This window comes from Necator americanus, chromosome III (genome assembly GCF_031761385.1).
Source record: "Necator americanus strain Aroian chromosome III, whole genome shotgun sequence".
NCBI classification, from domain to species: domain Eukaryota; kingdom Metazoa; phylum Nematoda; class Chromadorea; order Rhabditida; family Ancylostomatidae; genus Necator; species Necator americanus.
In genome coordinates, this window is record NC_087373.1 from 14,378,601 (window position 1) to 14,397,121 (window position 18,521).

The following is an 18,521-nucleotide window of genomic DNA, read 5'->3' on the forward strand; positions in this document are numbered from 1 at the left end:
TGCTAAAATATGCACATTTATACGAGAATATTGGATTTTTTTTAGTGAAGTCCAGATTCTCAACACAAACAGTGAACCATATGAGTAATCGAGAGGTCTCGCTATGATGAGGTGTTATGAGTCACACATTGAGTGGTTCAACAATGAAGATTTACCTCCTTTGCGCTTCTTTGCACGACTTGTTCATAAATTTTCTTCTAGTTGTGCCCATTTTGTGGAACTCAACAGGCAGTGACACTCGATAATCCTTTTTCAATCACTTAAAATTGTTGTCCAAGGGCGGGCGACACTTCAAGAACTAGGAGAAAGATTGAGAAGTGGACTCGAGAAAACAGCGATATGTTCGAGCAAATCATGTTCGGTAAATAAGCGAACAAGAACTAACAATGTACCTTCGGTCACATGAAAATGTTATTCTCGTATTGAGAAAGCAAAGTCTCACGACAAGTCGTTCTCATGTCACCTTGGTTCAGAATCGAAGACGTTGTGGCTAGCCAACCTTAGCTTACTGGTGAAGAGTGGTCAGCGCTCGCTAAAAGGTTTACGTATAATAAACTCTTCAGTAAAGACATGATTCAATTCTTCTACTTCATGTTCGCTGGGGCTTTTATATCTTCCATTCTGTTGCTGAAATAGTACTACTGTCGAAATTTTCCACATTCCTATGTGCAGACGGAGCACTCAAACCATAGTTTTTATAAAGTGGCACCTTATATGCTAAAAGAAGAAGAAAATTAGCTTTATCTTTGACATGTCTAGAAGTTTAATAACCATGTAGGGTTGAACCGTTGAACAACGAACTTCACTGTCACACCTTATGTGAGTGGTGGTCAAAGTTACGGGCGCACCTGCACTACGCAAATTTTGCCAACATTTTCATCTTCCACCTCCTTCTCCTGTTCCAACTAAAAACACCATTTCTGCTGATACTTCTTAATCGTTTCCGTCTAAAACGATGTGGTTTTGTTAATTATAAGCAATTCTCATTATTGGAGTTCGAGGCGAAGAATGAAAATGTAACCAAAACTCAGGCGGTGCGAGCACGTAACTTCGAGCATTTATTGAACACGCTGAAGTGGCGAAAGTTTGTTTTTCAACCATTCAACCCTGCATGGTTACTAATCCTCGAAGTGTCTACAACGCTAGAATCACTATTTGCTTTTACCAACACATAGGTCCCCACCGCACAAGATTCTTGAAAGGTGATATTCGAGGACGTTACCCTGAGGATTCTACTTAGTGTTTCAACCTCAACACTTCAGAATAACAATAATAATAATATAAAAGATAATACAAGTGCAAAAAAATATAAATACAACGAATAACCAGATCGGCAGTCCTTTTTATTTGCTTACTATGACTATCTATTCACTTCTGAGCAAAGCAAATATTTCTGCGACAATGGCTACAAGACAAGGCTGTGAAACACCCTTCCCCAATAAGTCGTTACAATATTCAACTTATATTTAAATGGATAGAAGTCTCTTGATAACAGGTGACTTCTCTCAATTTTAGGTTTAAGTAGTAGACTACTTATAATTCTACGGGAGAGTATTAAATTTCCTAATTTTGAGCATTTTCGAAGAGGTACATACAGAGGTGGAACTCCCTACTCCGTCCAAATTACAGTTTTCCAGCGCTACTCACAACAGATAAAATATTATGTCAAGAACGATTTTTCCATATGTAAAGTGCGCAAGAGCCTCTATAGGTAAGGATCCATCAAGCCTAGAAATATAGGACAAGAATTATCTTAGAGGTAGGAAACACGGAGGCCAATTTTTCTCATTTGCAGATGATTCTGTACTAAGTGTCGGAATGATGTGCCTACATACTTCGTATGGTGTTTTCAAATAACAGCGATGTCGAAGGAATATAGTTGTAAAATCTAGTGTGACTATTTTTTGAAAATAGTTGTTAAAAAAAGAAATTAAATTCTGCAAATTCTGCATCAGAGATTTACAAAAAAAAAACTCCTCTGCTTTTAATTTCTACTGATCGTTGAAGTTGAACCGAGAACCATGTCTCATGTCTGATGTTAGGTTGATGAGAAAATCTTGTTATGGCTTTTGAAAGGTCCTGAACTTCCGATGTGATAGAACATTCTTGAAGCTTCTCCACAAAAGGAATACAATGCAGCGAAAAGGAGTGTATTTTCTCCAGGATTTCTGAGCCAAGGTTTAGTTTACTTACTTACACTTACTATGTTTATTAACTTTTTTCTTTCTGAAATCTCCTGTTTTAGGGTCAGCGAACGTTTGCCCTGGTCGAGAAGCGTTAGCTTGCTGGGCGGCAAGTGAAACGAAATCAGCACCAATTGTGTCTTGGCTAAAGACTCCGCTTTGAACCGTCCAAAAGATTACCAAATAATGGGAGAATCAAAAAAAGTTGAAGACTGGAAAAGCTGTCGTTAAAATCCTCAGCAAAGCAACACTCAAAACTCAACCATTTCATTGCACATCGCACCGCGTGGCTCCCCCAAAGAAAAGACCCGCTCACGCAAGTCTAATCAGATATGAACCGTAAGAGGGTCTTTTGGTGCGTTTGAGATTCGAGTTGAATGCTATATTCGGGGACTACTCCCTTAAGCCCTTTTTGACCTTAGAAAACTCTCACCAAGTTCGATGGCGGTAGCCGGGCAATCACCGACTTTCTTGACTCCTCAGTTCTGGGAAAAAGGGATGCTGACCTGCACATTAGGAAGAGCACTGTAGTGACTAACAATGGCGACTATATTATTAACTGATTTACATTCTATGCAGGGTAAAAAAAGTAGAGAAAGGAACCTTACAGCTACAAACCAAATAAAACTTTCTTATTAACCTAATATAAGAACGGACGGTAGACCAGTTGAGTTCGAGCTGACTTCGCACGCTACGTAACTTTTAAATTCGTAGGTTCATCTTCGACATAAAAATTTTACGTTATAGAAATTGCATCGTCCTTTTTGTAACTGAAAAAATTCTATTGCCTTTCTCGCTACAGCAGTAAGCATGACACCCTTCGTCAACTTATGTTTCATCAAATAATTTTAAACTTATCGAATGGTAGTAAACTATAGAGCCATTTCGTAACGTTTCAAATCTTAAGCCATTGTATACTAAGATGTCGACACAAACTTTTCTCCTTTTTTTGCTTCGATTGAAAGGTTTGAGTTGGAGAACTGCGCGGCAACTAAACCCTTAACTGTTTTTCCGGAGTAAGGTAGCAGTCTGAGATCGCTTCAGATTTATCTGAAAAACAGACTGGTTCATCTGGAAAGAAACTAAGGAATTACTTGTTTTGAAAAAGCTGGATACCTCGTAAATAATAGCTAATCAGCCAAGAAGGTTCAATTGACTAGAAGTGCCCTCGTCAACTGGTTGTTATGGTAATTCCAACAGTGGAAAGAAGAACCGCGGATGCTGATGAACAGATTGTAGGCGAAATTATTCGTTTCTGCAAGTCCCGGATCCGGATTTTCGACCTTATCTTCTTCCTTCAGCCAGTAGTTGAGGCTCTAAGTAGCGGTGCTCCAATACAACAAGCGCAAGATCTCGCAAAACGACGCATCTCCCGTTACCAATCGATAATTGAGGCAAATGTGAGGGGTTCTTAACGCACAATTTCTTATTTGAAATGATGCAATATGACAAGTATATATTCCATGGTACAGAAGGATCATCCAACGGACCAGAGATTTTACACGGAAGAACGCATTACTTTAAGGGTATGATTGAAGGCGACGTTCGGGAATATTCCCGATGTTGAGTTCTTTCCGTTAGAAGGATCGTTCTCATGTATCACAGCGAAAACACCTCCTACAAATTCAGCAAGTATACGCACAAAGAGCAGGCGAGATATTACTTGACAAGACAGTAGGATTGAAAAGAATGAAACCATGTTGGATGAAGTCTCCTCCTAGTGAAGTTATACAATGAAACTTTTTTCTAAACCTATGCAATTTATGATCCACATCTGGCGGCTTCCTATTTTTTGTTTAATGACTTGCTTCCTTAGATAAACCAATGGCTTGGCGGCACCAAATTACTCAGGTTCTCGCACTTTCATGATTTTTTTCGTGATGTTTCGCTTTCTCAAGACGCCTGTAAATCACGTCCCGAGAACCATCTACTGCTGAACAGAACTCAACATCGGGAAATTCCTCGAACAATGCCTTTGAATGTCTCTGTAGACGTTCCAAAAAGCTTCATTGTATTTAAATTTAGGATGGAGGAGAAGTTATCTCGGCGGGCACCCCTGAAGGCCGCGTTTACTACCTTTCAAATAGTGATCAATGGATGTTTCTTGAGAGAAGCACGGATGAACGCATTCAAACGCTCTTGATTTGTGAAAATACCAGCAATGGTCCAAAGTTCACACAGAAGTTCACGTCACGTTAGGACAATGTCCAAGTGTTTTTAGTGGTTTCGGCCGAAGGAATAAAGTTTTATGGAACTATCCTTGTTTTTGGAACAAAAGAATCTCCTTACAGTGTCCATCTGCAGTCTGCTAAAAGAAGGATGGGATAAATGATGGAATATCACGCAAACAATGCGTCCGAAACAGTTTTTAACCGATGACTGCCAACGCATCACCGAAGCGTGGCTGGGGGTCGTCTGCAAGAACAAGTGTACGCGAACGGGAGGGACATGATCAGCAGCCCATCGATGCTCTGTGGAGGCGAGGCGTACGCTTGCTCTTGCACACCTGGAGTGTTATAAGGTACTTTGTAGGGGGATTCAGATGCGGGAACAGTGTTTACCACGTCAAATTTTGGATAATTAAGTAGAGTTGAAGATGAATTGCGCTCATGCTAGTAAAATAAACTTGTAATTAGTTTGTGGAAGGACATTTCACTGTGGTACCAGGTACCCTCAATTAATTGCGTTGTCCCAACTATACCAAGAGCTGCAGTGGATCCATTGCAAAGGAGTTCATCAGTTTTCGATGGGATCCCGCTTTTAATTAAATAATGTATTTTTATTAAAACAACGTATCACGAAGCTGAAGAGTTGGGGTCTCTGTGGGCAAATACAGAGGTAGGGGTGTAGATTGCAACAATGAGCATGCTCCGTTCATTTTCTGCTGTCCTGAAAAACGGTGTTTATTCATGCGAAAACCCAGCCCAGCGAGTGATAGAAAATTTATGAGGTCTCTTCGGCAGTCGAATAAAATAAAGCCAAACCAAATAAAATAAAGCCAATAGAAAGAAATGGGACCTAAGTAAATCATGCTCCCTCTTCTTTTTATCAGATGCCAAAAGTTTCAAGTACCTATAGAACTGAGAAGCATCAGGGCACTTCTTGAAATAGTTAAGAATTTGTTCTTTTTTTCAGAAAGCCAGTCACAAGATCAGGGCAGTTGTCAGATCCCTCGTAGTTTTTCGGGGCGCAAAGCTTGATAAAGGATAAAGTTTCCGGCGTTAATCAATCCGCTTGGGATGCGCCCCCACGTTCACTTCAATTCAGAAGCGTTTGAGGTTTACGAACGTGTAACTGGCCTATACAATGACTTGCGGTGGCTAGCCGATGTGTCAAGTCAGTGCTTTTATCCTCCCAGACAAGTCTGGTACCAATTTATCGACCCCGGAGGGATGAAAGGCTTGGTGAGCACTAGGCGGATTCGAACCTCCGATCAATTGTGCAGTAAGCGGAACCTCTAACCGCTACACTACACCCGTCATCAAAGCTTGATAAACACTATGAAAACCAATTGAGACTTTTAGTTTGCATCATTTGTGAAATTCCTTACTAACATTGCAGCATATGGAAAAGAAACACCAACGAAAACTGAAATATGTATATACAACCGTTCAATACTTACCAATAATGTTCTCTAAAAATTTGCATATGAAAGCTGCATATCACTGCAGCTTAAAATTCTCTAAACCGTTAGAAAAAAAAAACTTGTGGTTGTCCTTAGCGATACGGTCCTTCGGTTGACCCGGTTGTTGGTAGTTATGTACTTAACTACCTATTAAAGGCAGCATACCAAAAATCCGAGGTGGTGCGGATTTCAGGTGGAGTATTCGTATGCGGGATGGGAGACTATGGAGAGGGAGGTAATTCCGTCCATTTCTTCCTAATTGCCGTAAAAAACGTCCCGGTCGCACAAGGCTGGCGCGCTCCAGTCGTACTCCCTCTGCAAAATAGTGCGCCAAAACGCCTGAAGCCGTATCTTCCGGCCCGTTTTCTACGGCAATTAGGAAGAAATGAACGGAATCACCCTCTTCTCTATAATCTACGACCCCGTATACGAATACTCCACCTGAAATCCGTACCACCCAAAAGTGTCGCATATATAATATGCTACTGCAAGGTGATATCAAAAAGGAAGCGCTAAAGGACGGCATTTATGCTTATTGAGCAACCTTTGCTCGCATATTTTGAACAATTTCATGATGGTATGTTTTTTTATGATTATATTTGCAGCGATAAAAAAGGAGTAAGGTATCAATAGACAGATTTCATTCGCCCGTTTCTTTGATCTTTTTTTGGAAGAAAATGGAAGGAACTTTCGTTGCCTGGGGTTGACAATTACAGGACTATCTTTTGATAGGTACGATGTTTTTGACTTGTTAAAAAATGAAGCTAGATAAAATTACAATTATAAAATCCTGAAATTTTTATTGTGGAGCTACAAGAGATTGGTTTAGGTCGAGAGGTGTCCTTAACCGGTACTACTTCACGTCTCCACACTACACTACTCGGCCTTTGAAAGGAAGTATTTCTTTAATCTTCACTGCAGGGTAAAATTCTAAACAAAGGATGTGTTTGGCTCATCTCATCTACAGAACGTCCGTACATTTGTGCTCAACAAAAAGTTCATGTAGTAAGCCTCCCTCCGCTTTGCTGTCTTTTAACTCCACTGAGATATGCTGAGGTCAACCGAAGGACCGTATCGCTTTTTTTCTAACGGTTTAGAGAATTTTAAGCTACAGTGATATGCAGCTTTCATATGCAAATTTTTAGAGAACATTATTGGTAAGTATTGAACGGTTGTATATACATATTTCAGCTTTCGTTGTTGTTTCTTTTCCATATGATGCAATGTTAGTAAGGAATCTTATAAATGATGCAAACTAAAAGTCTCTATTGGTTTTTATAGTGTTTATCAAGCTTTGCGAGGGATCTGACAACTGCCTTGATCTTTTCTTTTCTCTACATAAGAAAGATCTTCAAACAAACTGAAGGAAAATAAAGCCATAACCCTGTGTTTATAACAATAACGAGCACAACGGAACAGCAGAACTGAAAGTAATAAAATATCACAATATGAGGTACGAGAAATTCAACCACAAACAAATCTTTAAGAGATAATGCGACACAGGCAAGGAACGAAGCCGTAAGCGTACAAAAACACACAAAGAAACAAGTCCATTCGCGCATTTCAATGTTTGCAACCCGTCTTAAAACGAGGTTAAGCAAATAGGATTATTATGGCTGGAAATATTAAAGTAAGAGGAGCTTCAAAACGAGTGAAAATGTACGAAACATGAAAAACATGAGACATCCAAAACTGACCATATAATATTATATATGACATGAAAGAATAACCGCCGAACGCATATCCAGCCCTCCTCAAATGCGTGCGATAAGAACTCAGATTTCAACAAGTTAGAAACCAGGGATAGCGTGAGCAGTCTGTCAACGGGTGCGTGTTGGCCGGCACAAACATGGTACGGACACACCCCAACCCATTCTCCTGAAGGCTTGCGAGCGCGAAACATCGTAACAGTAAGTCGGGAAGGGAAAAGAAATTACGTGTTCGTCATGATGAGAGCTGAAGCGTACGCATTAGAGCATTACACTGTGCATACCACAGTCTCATAGAAATCCGGACTCTTGAAAATCAAACCGTTCAGGAAGACACGACACGACCCACAAGACCAGTCCCAATTGTAGTCATCGTATTTACAGAAGAGCCAGACATTTTTAACTTTCACCACGTTCGCGTCGAAAGCCATACCCATATTATGTTTCGAGCTGTACCAGGATGAGCACGAGTTTAGCTTTCGTCCCATAACTGAACGATGAGGACCCAAATACCACACTTATCACAGTACTCTTTTCGGTTCTGTATTATTATATCGAGTACATGAAGGGCATCAGGAGCCAAGTAGTGATCTTCCTCTAGTAGGAGAACCCATGGATCAGACAAATCGTAACGGTCATAGACGTCATCAAACACATAGTTCATCTTCCACCACCAGTGATGCTTGATTTGAGTGATCTTCGCAACGCGGTAATTTCCATATTTGTCTGGATTTTCGAAGTTCTGACAGCGAATTGTCGACCTCTTTCATCCTTGGGACAATCTTTCATCCCCAGGAAAAAATTGAAACAACCATTATAGGGATAATATATTGGAGGACGGCAAAGGATATTCCTTATCATTATTGACTGGAGCGACGTTAATATCATGACTAAACACCAACAAAGCCTCCTCAACCTGCGCTGAGTGAATCGAAAGGTACCAAGATAGGTGGCCGGTAACGGATAACAATACAATTTCGCATTTTCGATCGGGCCAAATTTCGAGGTTTAGAAGTTCGAAATTTTCGTTGAAAAATCACTGATCATAATTACCGGATATAGTTAAATTCGTATTCGCATTATGGAAAGGCCAAAGTGATATGTCCTGCTCACTTCCATAATCAGTATTAGAGTCGTTAGCTAAGTCCGCCTCCATATCGTTTATTACGCGCAGATGAACATCAGGAACTGAGGGAAAAGGAGTGTCCAACAGAATACTGTCCGAAGATGGCCCTTTCATAATAACGACAAAGAATCCAACCAAACATATTGAAATGACTATATTGAGAATCCTGTGCCCACGGCGATGGAGCATTTCACGATATCCGCGTGAATTGAAGAGGTTTGCTTGGTGGCACCTCAGCCTGTATCCGAAAAATCCCCTCAGCCTCTCAAACTTGGGTAATTAAATTAATCTTGTGACTGGCTTTCTGAAAAAAAGGAACAAACTCTTTACTATTTCAAGAGCTTCAAAAGACAACTTCTTCACAATTGAGCGTGTTGAGGTACCACAGTTGAAGTTTCCTCACAAATAGATGAGGCTATGGATGTAGTTCACGAGTACGGCTAAGCAGGCTGGTTCTTCGCTCGTCAATGCAACTAGGACCCGTCCTCTATCCACACCTGGTTAGGTTTCATTAACAATTCGCAAAAAGTGTTCATGCGTATTTCTCACAAGACATTGGAAACAGCTGGAGATAAGCTACTACTATTAGGTTGGTGCGTAATTAATTTCGGAAACGGACCGCATACTTCAAATTGCTATAACTCAGCTTAAACATAACTTTATTAATCGAAATAAAACCCGTCAGAATCTACACATCTTTTCCAACGAACTGGTAATAAATTTAAGCCTTTAGTATAAAAACTGAGATTGCAGGAATCAACAAAATTATGGAAAGCACTTTCAACATCGTCTGAATTAGTGAACTGTTGCTGACTCAAATGTGAATCAAGAGCTCGAAGAAAGTGATACTCCGTTGGGGAAAGGTTTGGGGAATACGATGGGTGAGGGAGAACTTGTATACCCAAAGGGATTAATTTTTGTCCGGTGATTTGTGCGGTATGTGGCCTGCAGCAGAATCGGCCCTCCTCTATTCACCACTGCCGGGCACAATTTTTGCAACTTTTCATGCATATGCTCGAAATCACAGTTGTAGGACTCTGCTGTAATTTTATGGCCTGGTTGCATGAAGCTGTAGCGGATTACAGCAGCACCAAACTGTAAGCATAACATTTTTGGGGTGAAGATCGAGTTTAGGAAGTGTTTGGAGGGGCATCCTTATCTACCCACACAAATCCACGTTTCTTATTACCGTAAGGGACCCACTATTCATCTACAGTTATAACACGGCTAAGAAAAGGCTCATTTTTTAACCGAATCAAAAGGTTACAATACGTGCCATAACGTGCCAGACGCTGCTCTTCGGTCAGGCACCCACTTTGACATCTTCACCTTGCCAGTTTCCGCCAAATGTCCAACTACTGTAGTATGATGTACGCCCAGGTCTTCTGCTAACGTCATGTGTTAGTCTCCGGATTTGCTTCCACAAACGACGACCCGCGATAACTATCCGGTTTTTCTTCGAGATCAAAATCACTAGAAACGAATTTTTTAAACCACAGCTCCACTGTCTGTTTACAAGGACAGTTTGACCCAAAGGCCTGCTAAGGTTACGAGATGCTTCTGCCGCGAAGTGTCCCAATTTAAATTCGTAAAGCATGATCAATCGATAGTCGCGTCGGTTCATGATTTTTCAGATCCCTGGAAAAGGCCAGCTGAAATAATTAGAGCGACAGCTATATATGTATTTGGAAGGCAGAAAAAAGCCTAAAGAACGGTATGTGTTGTTTTCTTTGAGACGAAATAATTTGGGGTAAAAAATTGTTCTATTTACACATAACTCTTAACTGAAATTAATTTTGCACCAAACTAATATATTCCACTCGCTCTACCATATGGACGCATGACGCATTTCACATGGACACTGAAGCCGTTATGAGCGAGACCAAAAAAGAGGAAAATGAAGATGTACACGACAAGGAGAAGACGTCGAGAACTTTTCATTCCACATTTTTCCAAAATATAAATCGATCCAAGCGGAAGATAAGGACTCTTAAACTTCAGCACGACTACGTTCTGGCGAGGAACATTCCTCAGTCAGATATCCGAAAATCTAGAGCTGTTTGGGACGTCGCGTTCGACTCTGACCACCGTCCAGTTCTTCTCAGCTCCAAGATACGGTTCCACAAGAGAAACCGAGGAGTTCCTCTTCAACCGAAAATCGACATGGCAGGTCTGAAAGACGATGAATGCAGAAGAAAATTCCGCCAACGTGTGTCTATTCATGTTGGAGTACGGACCAGGAAGAAGCTTAGCGATGCGGATTCCTTCAGAAAGTGCATCCAGGACGCTGCAAGGGAAACGCTCCCGGTTCTATTGCCGCGGAAGAAGTTTGCATTTGCATCTGCGGAGACAAAATCCACGTACAATTCTGTATGTGTCGCGCGCAGCGCTAGTGACTTCAACCAGGAAAAGCGTCTTAGAAAGAAGCTGCGTCGTCAACTGCAACAAGACCGCGATAACGAGTGGACGTCAAGAGCGATGGAGTTTGAGAAGGCGTGGGAGGACAGGAACCCGCGGAAAGCCTATGCTCTACTAAAGCAGTGTAGCGGCAAAATGAAGAGATGTTCTCCTGCCCTCAACACTGCCAATGGAGTAGCTGTCGGTGAAGCAACCCTTCCAATTAGGAGGGAACACTTCAATACCTTCCTGAACCGGCTAGTACCGTCAGCCCCTGAACTCGAACACGTTCATAGACCGACATACGCGGTTAACGAGGAGCCACCGACTGTGTCGGAGATTCTGGTCTGTATTCAAAAAATGAAGGATGGAAAATCTGGCGGAGAAGACAGGATTAGCGCAGAAATGCTAAAATATCTTCCTCCGTCTGGGATTCGTGAGATGACAAAGATCATCCGTTCAATATGCATAGACGAAAGGATACCTGATTCGTAGAGACACGCTATCATAATTCCCTTCCACAAGAAGTTATCCGTCACGGACGCCAGGAATTATCGAGGAATCTCTTTGCTGCGTGTTATGTACAAGGTATTCGAGCGCATTATCCTGGACCGACTCATTAAACATCGCGAAGAAACAACGCGCGACGAGCAAGCTGGCTTTCGTCCTGGCCGATATACGATTGACCAGGTGTTCATCGTCAGGAGAGTGGTCGAAATCTGGCAGCGGTATTCGAAGCCAATGTAACTAGCGTTTCTGGACTTTGAAGCCGCGTTCGACTCTCCGCACCGATGCCGTCTTCTCAACGTGCTCCGCGTTGATGGAGTATCAGGAAAGTTCGTTCGCTTGCTTGATGACATGAATCAATTGCTGCAGTTCGAACACCAGCCGGATGTACAACACCGTTTGAAGTGGTAACTGGAGTAAGACAAGGGGCAGTGGCAAGACCTTTCCTGTTCAATTTCGCAATCGACGACATTATGCGAAGAACAGTCGACAAGTGTCCTGCCGACATTGTCTTAGCACCATCTGGGTGCCCCTTGACTGACCTCGAGTACGCCGACGATGTTGTTATATTCGCGGAAAGCAGTACGAAACTTCAACATGTTGTCAACCTTGTATCGAAGCTGCAGTCCTGGACTAAGTCTACGCCCTGATAAATGCAAGCAGATGTGAATCCCTTCGAGACCACGAACGGGTATCAGGGTGGACGGACAACCGATAGAACTCGTCGATGAGTTCTGTTACCTAGGTTGTACGCTGAAGAACAATGGCAGCTACGAGAGAGATGTTCAGCAAAGATGCGCTAAAGCCACTTCTGCATTTAACTCCTTAACGAAATGCCTGTGGTCGACCCCCATCACCAACGAAGTCAAGCTGCGAGTCCACCTATCCGCAATTCGCCCCATCATGATGTACGGATCGGAGACTTGGGCAGCACCATCAACGGTTATGGAGAGGCTTGACTGTACGGAACGAAAGTTGCTTAGACGGCTACTTGGCTACTTTTGGCCTAGGGTATGTCACAATGAAGATCTTTACGCAGAAATTGATGTGGTATACAGGCGGATGACACGTAGAAAACATCAACATCTTGCACCGCCATCGAAAGTGGCTAAAGTAAATTGTCTTCGCTTCTTTGGTCATATATTAAGGAGACCGGCAGATCGCCTTGTTCAACGAGTTCTGAGGAGTTCATCGGGTTCGAGCTGGAAGAAGCCACCTGGCCAAAAACGGAAGTTCTGGGACACTGAGGACACTCGGCGTGGATAGGCAGTTCAGGCGAGACGTAAGGTTTCGCAGAATATGGAATAGCGACGAATGGATTGATTCTGTGCAAGCTCTCGCAGAAGATCGAGAAGGTTGGGCACAGCTGTGTTCAAGGACGGCAACACCTCGGCGAAGATGAGGGTAATCGCGTCAGGCGATGACATCAGCCCGCCGATTAAGTCAAGTAAGTCATAAATCGATCAAAAGATTAACCTTACCGAATTGTTTTCGTTTCCTCTTTTCAGTTCGCAATTATACCGCTAAATAAAGATTGACTACGAATCCTAGTTTTTGAAGCGAAGTCGGAGCACAAATAAATCTCCAATTCCGAACCAATGCGACACACTTCACTGAACATTGCCGAAAGCATGCAAACAACAACAAGAATAAGAGCGAGAAAGGATCACCTTTTTTCCTAATCGCTTGAATTGTAGCTTTCTTATTCTGAACAGAACCCGTGCTCTTCCAGCGAACCACCAAATCACAACCAACAGGTGAATAAAGGAGAAAAACTCTTTGCTAAACTCAACAATTAGTCCAAAAAATGTGAGCTACGTACTTCAAATTAGTTTCAAATTTCTCTATCTCATGCGGATTTCTCAACGCAAGAGAGGGCACAAATGAACGGAATGTGTTTCTCATTAACGGTTACTCCAAGTGAGCGTTCTGAAATGAACGATTCCAGCAAACTTCCCTCAGTCTTCTTTGCCTCGCAGCCAGCAACAATGGTTATCAAAGTGCACAGTTTCCATCACACCTACAAGACTAACTAGGAAACCTCAACACAACCCAACAAGAAAAACATCCCCATTCCTACATCTGGTGTTCCGATGTTACTGTACCCGGAGACGACTGCGCTCCTGATGTCGCTCTCAGCATCATTTTACCACGTTTTTCGTCAAATCTTTTCACTTACAGTTGGTTATAACCCACCGGTCTCCAAAGAAGGGTTTCACAACGAGATAAAGTGCCCTTAGTGAAGAATTGGCCGCGTCGCTCGTCACCCAACATAAATAATTCTGTGCATTCGCGTTTAAAAGATAATATTATAAAAGATAACCTCAGAAACAAACAGTAAATTGAAGGAGACTTAACCGCAACACAAGACTGGAAACTCACACCTATTGTAGTGACCACTTAACAGATTATCATTATCATTCTGACATTGTGATTATAGAGAGTCTTTAGCACAGTCGTCTTCACCTCAGCAATCTATCTTCAGTTCTAGTTGTTGCGGTGCGAGTAGAGGCACGGTCCTCGGTGTTTGCCGGAGATCTTGTCTCGGTTCACTCATTTTCTAAAAAAAATGCATAGACACAATAACAACGATATTTTTCATGATTGAAAATGAACGCAATGATTGAATGCTCAAAAACCAAAATCCCATACTTCAACACAATCAGCCTAAATCTTAATGAAAAATTGAGCTTTTGCTCAGCTCAACATGCTTTGGAAGCCATCGTTGTCCTGAGTAAGCACTATTCTATTCTTTGCATCACCTGCTTTGGTTTAGCTCGCTCAACACTGTTAAAATTCGACACCTGTATGACTAGTTGTCAGACGTATATCCAGTTACTCATATTCACAAACCCTACAAGAAGTTGTACTGTTTGCTCAACTGCAGGTTGGTTGCTCTCTTTGCTGCCCTCTTGCTTTCTACTTTTTTACTCTTCTATACCATCAATTTTACATCGTCCTGGGACAAAATTTCCGCTTTTAATAGATTTCCAGCTACAGTTATGTTGCTACACGCAACTTCCCTCTATTACGGTAGCGAACGAATGTTGTGCGGTAGAGGCGGAAGTGTGGTTCAGAATTCACTATGAACGCACGCTATCTAATACATAATTTTCTCACAAAGTTGTCCTCATATCATGGTTTATAGGTGAATATAGTGGACAAGGAAAAGAGTAAAAAAGAAAAGAAACTGTACAATTCTAACAAGCGATAGTGAGTAACTTACGCTGAGTTAAAGAGTTTGTTTTAGGGAGCTGCTGAGGGTAGCGAATAACAGTCCAGGTAGACACCTCGTGAATGGTTGACGACGATGTGAGATGGAACATGAGCAGAATCAACAATTTAAAAATCAAGACGATTTTATATGCATAAAATAAGAAGAAAAATGAACAGTTTTGAAGATGGACCTCTAACAAAAGAGACTGGAACAGAATCAGGAGAGGATGACATCGAAGAAGCCGCACAGCAATGGATTAAACTAGCCAAATTTACATTTAAAATATATCGTAATTTCCTCGATAAATGTGCGACAGATTATGATATAGGCAAAACTGTGCATGTAAGAAAGGATGGACTACGATGAGAAGTTCAGATACCCAGTGAAAGTTAAAAGGGTGGATAAAACATTTTAAAATATTAGGTAACGAGTGCATAAAAGATAACCAGTTACGGAGGACACGATAGGAACCACTATCCTAGTCTTATAATCCGACAAGGAGGAGGCATGATAACATAATCACTGTAAATCGCTATGTTTCGAGATCAGAGCATAAGTTGGTTTCCATTAACTTCCCTTTTTAAACACTTGCTCTAGTTTAGTTCGGTGATCCCAAAAGAAATCTAACCGACTTGCTTCTGTTTCGGCGATCCCAGAGGAATCAAGCCGATTTCTACTCTCTAATTCGGTGATCCCAGAGGAATCTAACCGACTTGCTTCTGTTTCGGCGATCCCAGAGGAATCAAGCAGATTCTCATTCAAATTCAAACAAGTGATGATCCAGTTGGATTGAAACCAGTTATTTTCTTGACGAATTGAGAAAGAGATGTGTTTAGAGCTTCGGCGACTCATGCTTACAGCTACTTTCCGCCTTCTGTATTTGCGGTGGATTTCTCGAGTCCAAACTGCATTTGAAGCAGCACAACGTGTGGTGAGCGCCATCACATCTCAAGCAAAAACGTTGCTTACAATCCCTAGTCTTATGTTTATTAGATGCGCAGATTAAACAAAGTTGGTTTTGGCGCGAATAGAGGGAGCATTCCTGAAGAGACGCATACTCAGAGCAGTAGAAAGATGAGTGATTGCCAGCGCAGTACATGCATGTTATTGTTGCGCCTTGAAGAGTCTAAGCCTTCATTGAGCAACGTGAGGGTTGTTGTGATGGGGGACTTAATTTCCGAAAAAACAAAGTAATCTCTTTAGTGGATCAAATTTTTTCCAAAGTAGTGAAGAGAGTTTGCGTTGTAAATGGAATACTATCCGAAAGTCCTTTTTTCCGAGAGATTACTTTCCTTTTTATTGATTCTGGATACTTAGAAAGTATTTTCCGGATGAACCACAAACTGTCGACTTGTTCTCCTTTCTCAACCAACTGAGAAATGATGACTTGTAATTGTTTCACGAGAAAACGCTGATCCTTGACAGAGGGGCTGTGCAGAGTGCTAGACTCTAATTTTTCGATTAACAAATTCACATATTGGGTTGGGGAATAAGTTCGTAGCGTTCTTATCAAGGACATTCATTCAATCAAAAATCATTAATATTAACAATAAATTAATCGATTATGTATTCGCCGTTGTTGTTTACGACCTCTTCCCACCTCTCGACCAATTTGTCGATGCCGTTCCGCCAAAAAGGGCCCGGCGTGGTACCGAAGAAGTCGTTTAGCCAGTTTTTAAGGTCCTCTTCATTGTCGAAGGTAACGCCCCTCATATGGTTCGACAGGGAGCGGAAAAGATGGTAATCCGTAGGTGCAAGGTCCGGAGAATAGGGCGGATGCTGAAGGACCTCCCATCCGAGCTCTTGGAGTGCGGCTTTGACGTCTTGTGCAACATGGGCCTGGCGTTGTCGTGAAGGAGTATGGTTTGACCTTGTCGGTGAGGTCTTTTCAGTGGCATAGCCTCTTTCACGCGGTGTAGCTGGGCTATGTAGAGCTCCTTAGTGACCGTGACATTCCTTTCGAGCATTTCCCAGTACTCGTCGACGAGGACGACGAGGCGAGTCGTCGACGTTAAAATCGCCATTTTTGAACTTTGCAAACCATTTTCGTGCTGTAGACTCGCCTGTGACACCTTCTCCATATACGCTGCAAATGTCCCGGGCTGCTTCAGCAGCTTTTTGGCCTCGATGAAAAGCGAAGAAGAGTAGGTGTCGAAAGTGTTGATTTTTACCTCCCGGATACTCCATTTTTAAGCCTAAAAAGTAATTGAAAATTAAATTACTCAAAAAGACAATTAACACATTTTTGTAGAGCAGAAAGAGCTCTATCGAACGAATATTATAAAGTTTCTCAAACAGCAAAAAAATCGGTGTAAAACAAAGAAAATATAAAAACGCTACGAACTTAGTCCCCAACCCAAAAGATTTCTCTGTTACTGTACTTCGAACGAAGGAACTGCACTGCTTTAGAATAATTGTCCTTTGTTAGTTGAAATTTGCGGACAGATTCACGAGCGTCACCCTTTAGAGCAAAGAGTAAGTAATTGAATTTGAGCATCTCTGGCAGGTTTTGCGAATGCACATTATTATTTAAAAGTTCCCAAAAGTTGTCCCAATCCCATATATGGCCGCTGAAGGAAGGTGTGGCTACTGAAGGAAATTCTAGCGGTCGAGATTGTGAGTAAGTCATCGATAGTGATTGGTTATTGATTGAATCATTTGGTGCAAAATGTCGGATATTTTTTTTTCTTTTCCGGAGGGAAGACCCTCTTCCAAAGTAATTCATTGATCTGGGAATTGACATTTCTATACTAATCCTTATTCCGTCCTCTTCTTACGATATTTCTTGAGCAAACAATTAACAATAGGATAATCAGCCGGTGACGCAGTGTAGATTAGCGGTAGGTAGAGAGTCAGTTATTAGGTGCAACGAGTTTAGAAGACCTGCAACACGAGCGGGGTGCCGCCGGACCCGCAAAAATGTCGCAATGAGTTCGTTGTGTCTATTTTTGTCCACGAACTTATTGCACGTTGTCGAGTTTGTAAGACGATGATATGATCAAAAGCTATTGGAAGAGTTGTCTCAGCTTTGCAAGCATATCTTCTTGGTTTCGAAATCTTCTTGGTCCTTACCAGAAGGTTTCTCTACTAGGTCTATTGTTGTTGCAAAATCATGGAGAATTTGTTCTACTTCTGATATGGAACTGCCGCGGCACTTATTCCCTCTTCTAATTGGCCCATATTGTCTCTCATGATTTCTTGTGGAATTAATTAGGATCTAAAGGAATAGTTTCGAGTTTCTTCTCTTTTAACTTGGAAATTATAAGCTCAAGTTTATTGGTGAACATTGTTAAGAGTCGCTTCAGAGATCCTATTTGTGATGACATAGCGAGAGAACAATGACCATTACTGAGATTGTTCAGAGGTATTGAGCCAAGATGATAATGGTATTCAGAGAGATTGCCGACGGATGCCACGAGAGATATTATTTCCAAGAGAGATAGATATTATTGTATGACAACACTAGCAATCTTGTGCATGCAGAAGCAAATGTTCTAAAAGGACCGACCTGAATCCTTTGTTAGCCGATGCACCAAAGATATTGTAAACTGTTTAGTGCTTGTGCTCGGGCTCGCCCTTGCAGTGGTAACACTGGCCACGCGGTTGCAAATTCTCTAAGAGGAAACAGTATATTGTAAAGTTCTACCAATAACACCTTACTGCTAATTATTGCTGAGGTTATTACACGATAGAATAGCTGAATTCGATACTAAGCTGCACTCGATTATTGTCAGATGAATATGGGATATTGTACAGA

The 18,521-nt window shown here is 41.7% G+C and overlaps 6 protein-coding genes across 6 annotated transcripts; 4 read left to right on the forward strand and 2 right to left on the reverse strand.

Moving 5' to 3' along the window:
- Positions 1-3,367: 3,367 nt before the first annotated feature.
- On the forward strand, positions 3,368-4,382 carry RB195_009569 (uncharacterized protein; the record flags this gene model as incomplete). The annotated part of the gene is made up of 4 exons (XM_064190176.1): positions 3,368-3,418; positions 3,485-3,583; positions 3,656-3,709; positions 4,209-4,382. 4 exons carry the CDS (start codon positions 3,368-3,370, stop codon positions 4,380-4,382), a joined length of 378 nt encoding a protein of 125 aa, XP_064047759.1.
- A 6,115-nt stretch (positions 4,383-10,497) lies between these two features.
- On the forward strand, positions 10,498-11,535 carry RB195_009570 (uncharacterized protein; the record flags this gene model as incomplete). The annotated part of the gene is made up of 1 exon (XM_064190177.1): positions 10,498-11,535. The coding sequence occupies one exon, from the start codon at positions 10,498-10,500 to the stop codon at positions 11,533-11,535; it is 1,038 nt and encodes a 345-aa protein (XP_064047760.1).
- An 84-nt stretch (positions 11,536-11,619) lies between these two features.
- On the forward strand, positions 11,620-12,813 carry RB195_009571 (uncharacterized protein; the record flags this gene model as incomplete). The annotated part of the gene is made up of 4 exons (XM_064190178.1): positions 11,620-11,730; positions 11,810-11,876; positions 11,917-12,184; positions 12,246-12,813. 4 exons carry the CDS (start codon positions 11,620-11,622, stop codon positions 12,811-12,813), a joined length of 1,014 nt encoding a protein of 337 aa, XP_064047761.1.
- Positions 11,843-12,055, reverse strand: RB195_009572 (uncharacterized protein; the record flags this gene model as incomplete). The annotated part of the gene is made up of 1 exon (XM_064190179.1): positions 11,843-12,055. The coding sequence occupies one exon, from the start codon at positions 12,053-12,055 to the stop codon at positions 11,843-11,845; it is 213 nt and encodes a 70-aa protein (XP_064047762.1).
- On the forward strand, positions 12,451-12,813 carry RB195_009573 (uncharacterized protein; the record flags this gene model as incomplete). The annotated part of the gene is made up of 1 exon (XM_064190180.1): positions 12,451-12,813. One exon carries the CDS (start codon positions 12,451-12,453, stop codon positions 12,811-12,813), a length of 363 nt encoding a protein of 120 aa, XP_064047763.1.
- Positions 12,814-16,702: 3,889 nt separating this feature from the next.
- RB195_009574 (uncharacterized protein) lies at positions 16,703-16,951 on the reverse strand (the record flags this gene model as incomplete). The annotated part of the gene is made up of 1 exon (XM_064190181.1): positions 16,703-16,951. The coding sequence occupies one exon, from the start codon at positions 16,949-16,951 to the stop codon at positions 16,703-16,705; it is 249 nt and encodes an 82-aa protein (XP_064047764.1).
- Positions 16,952-18,521: the final 1,570 nt, after the last annotated feature.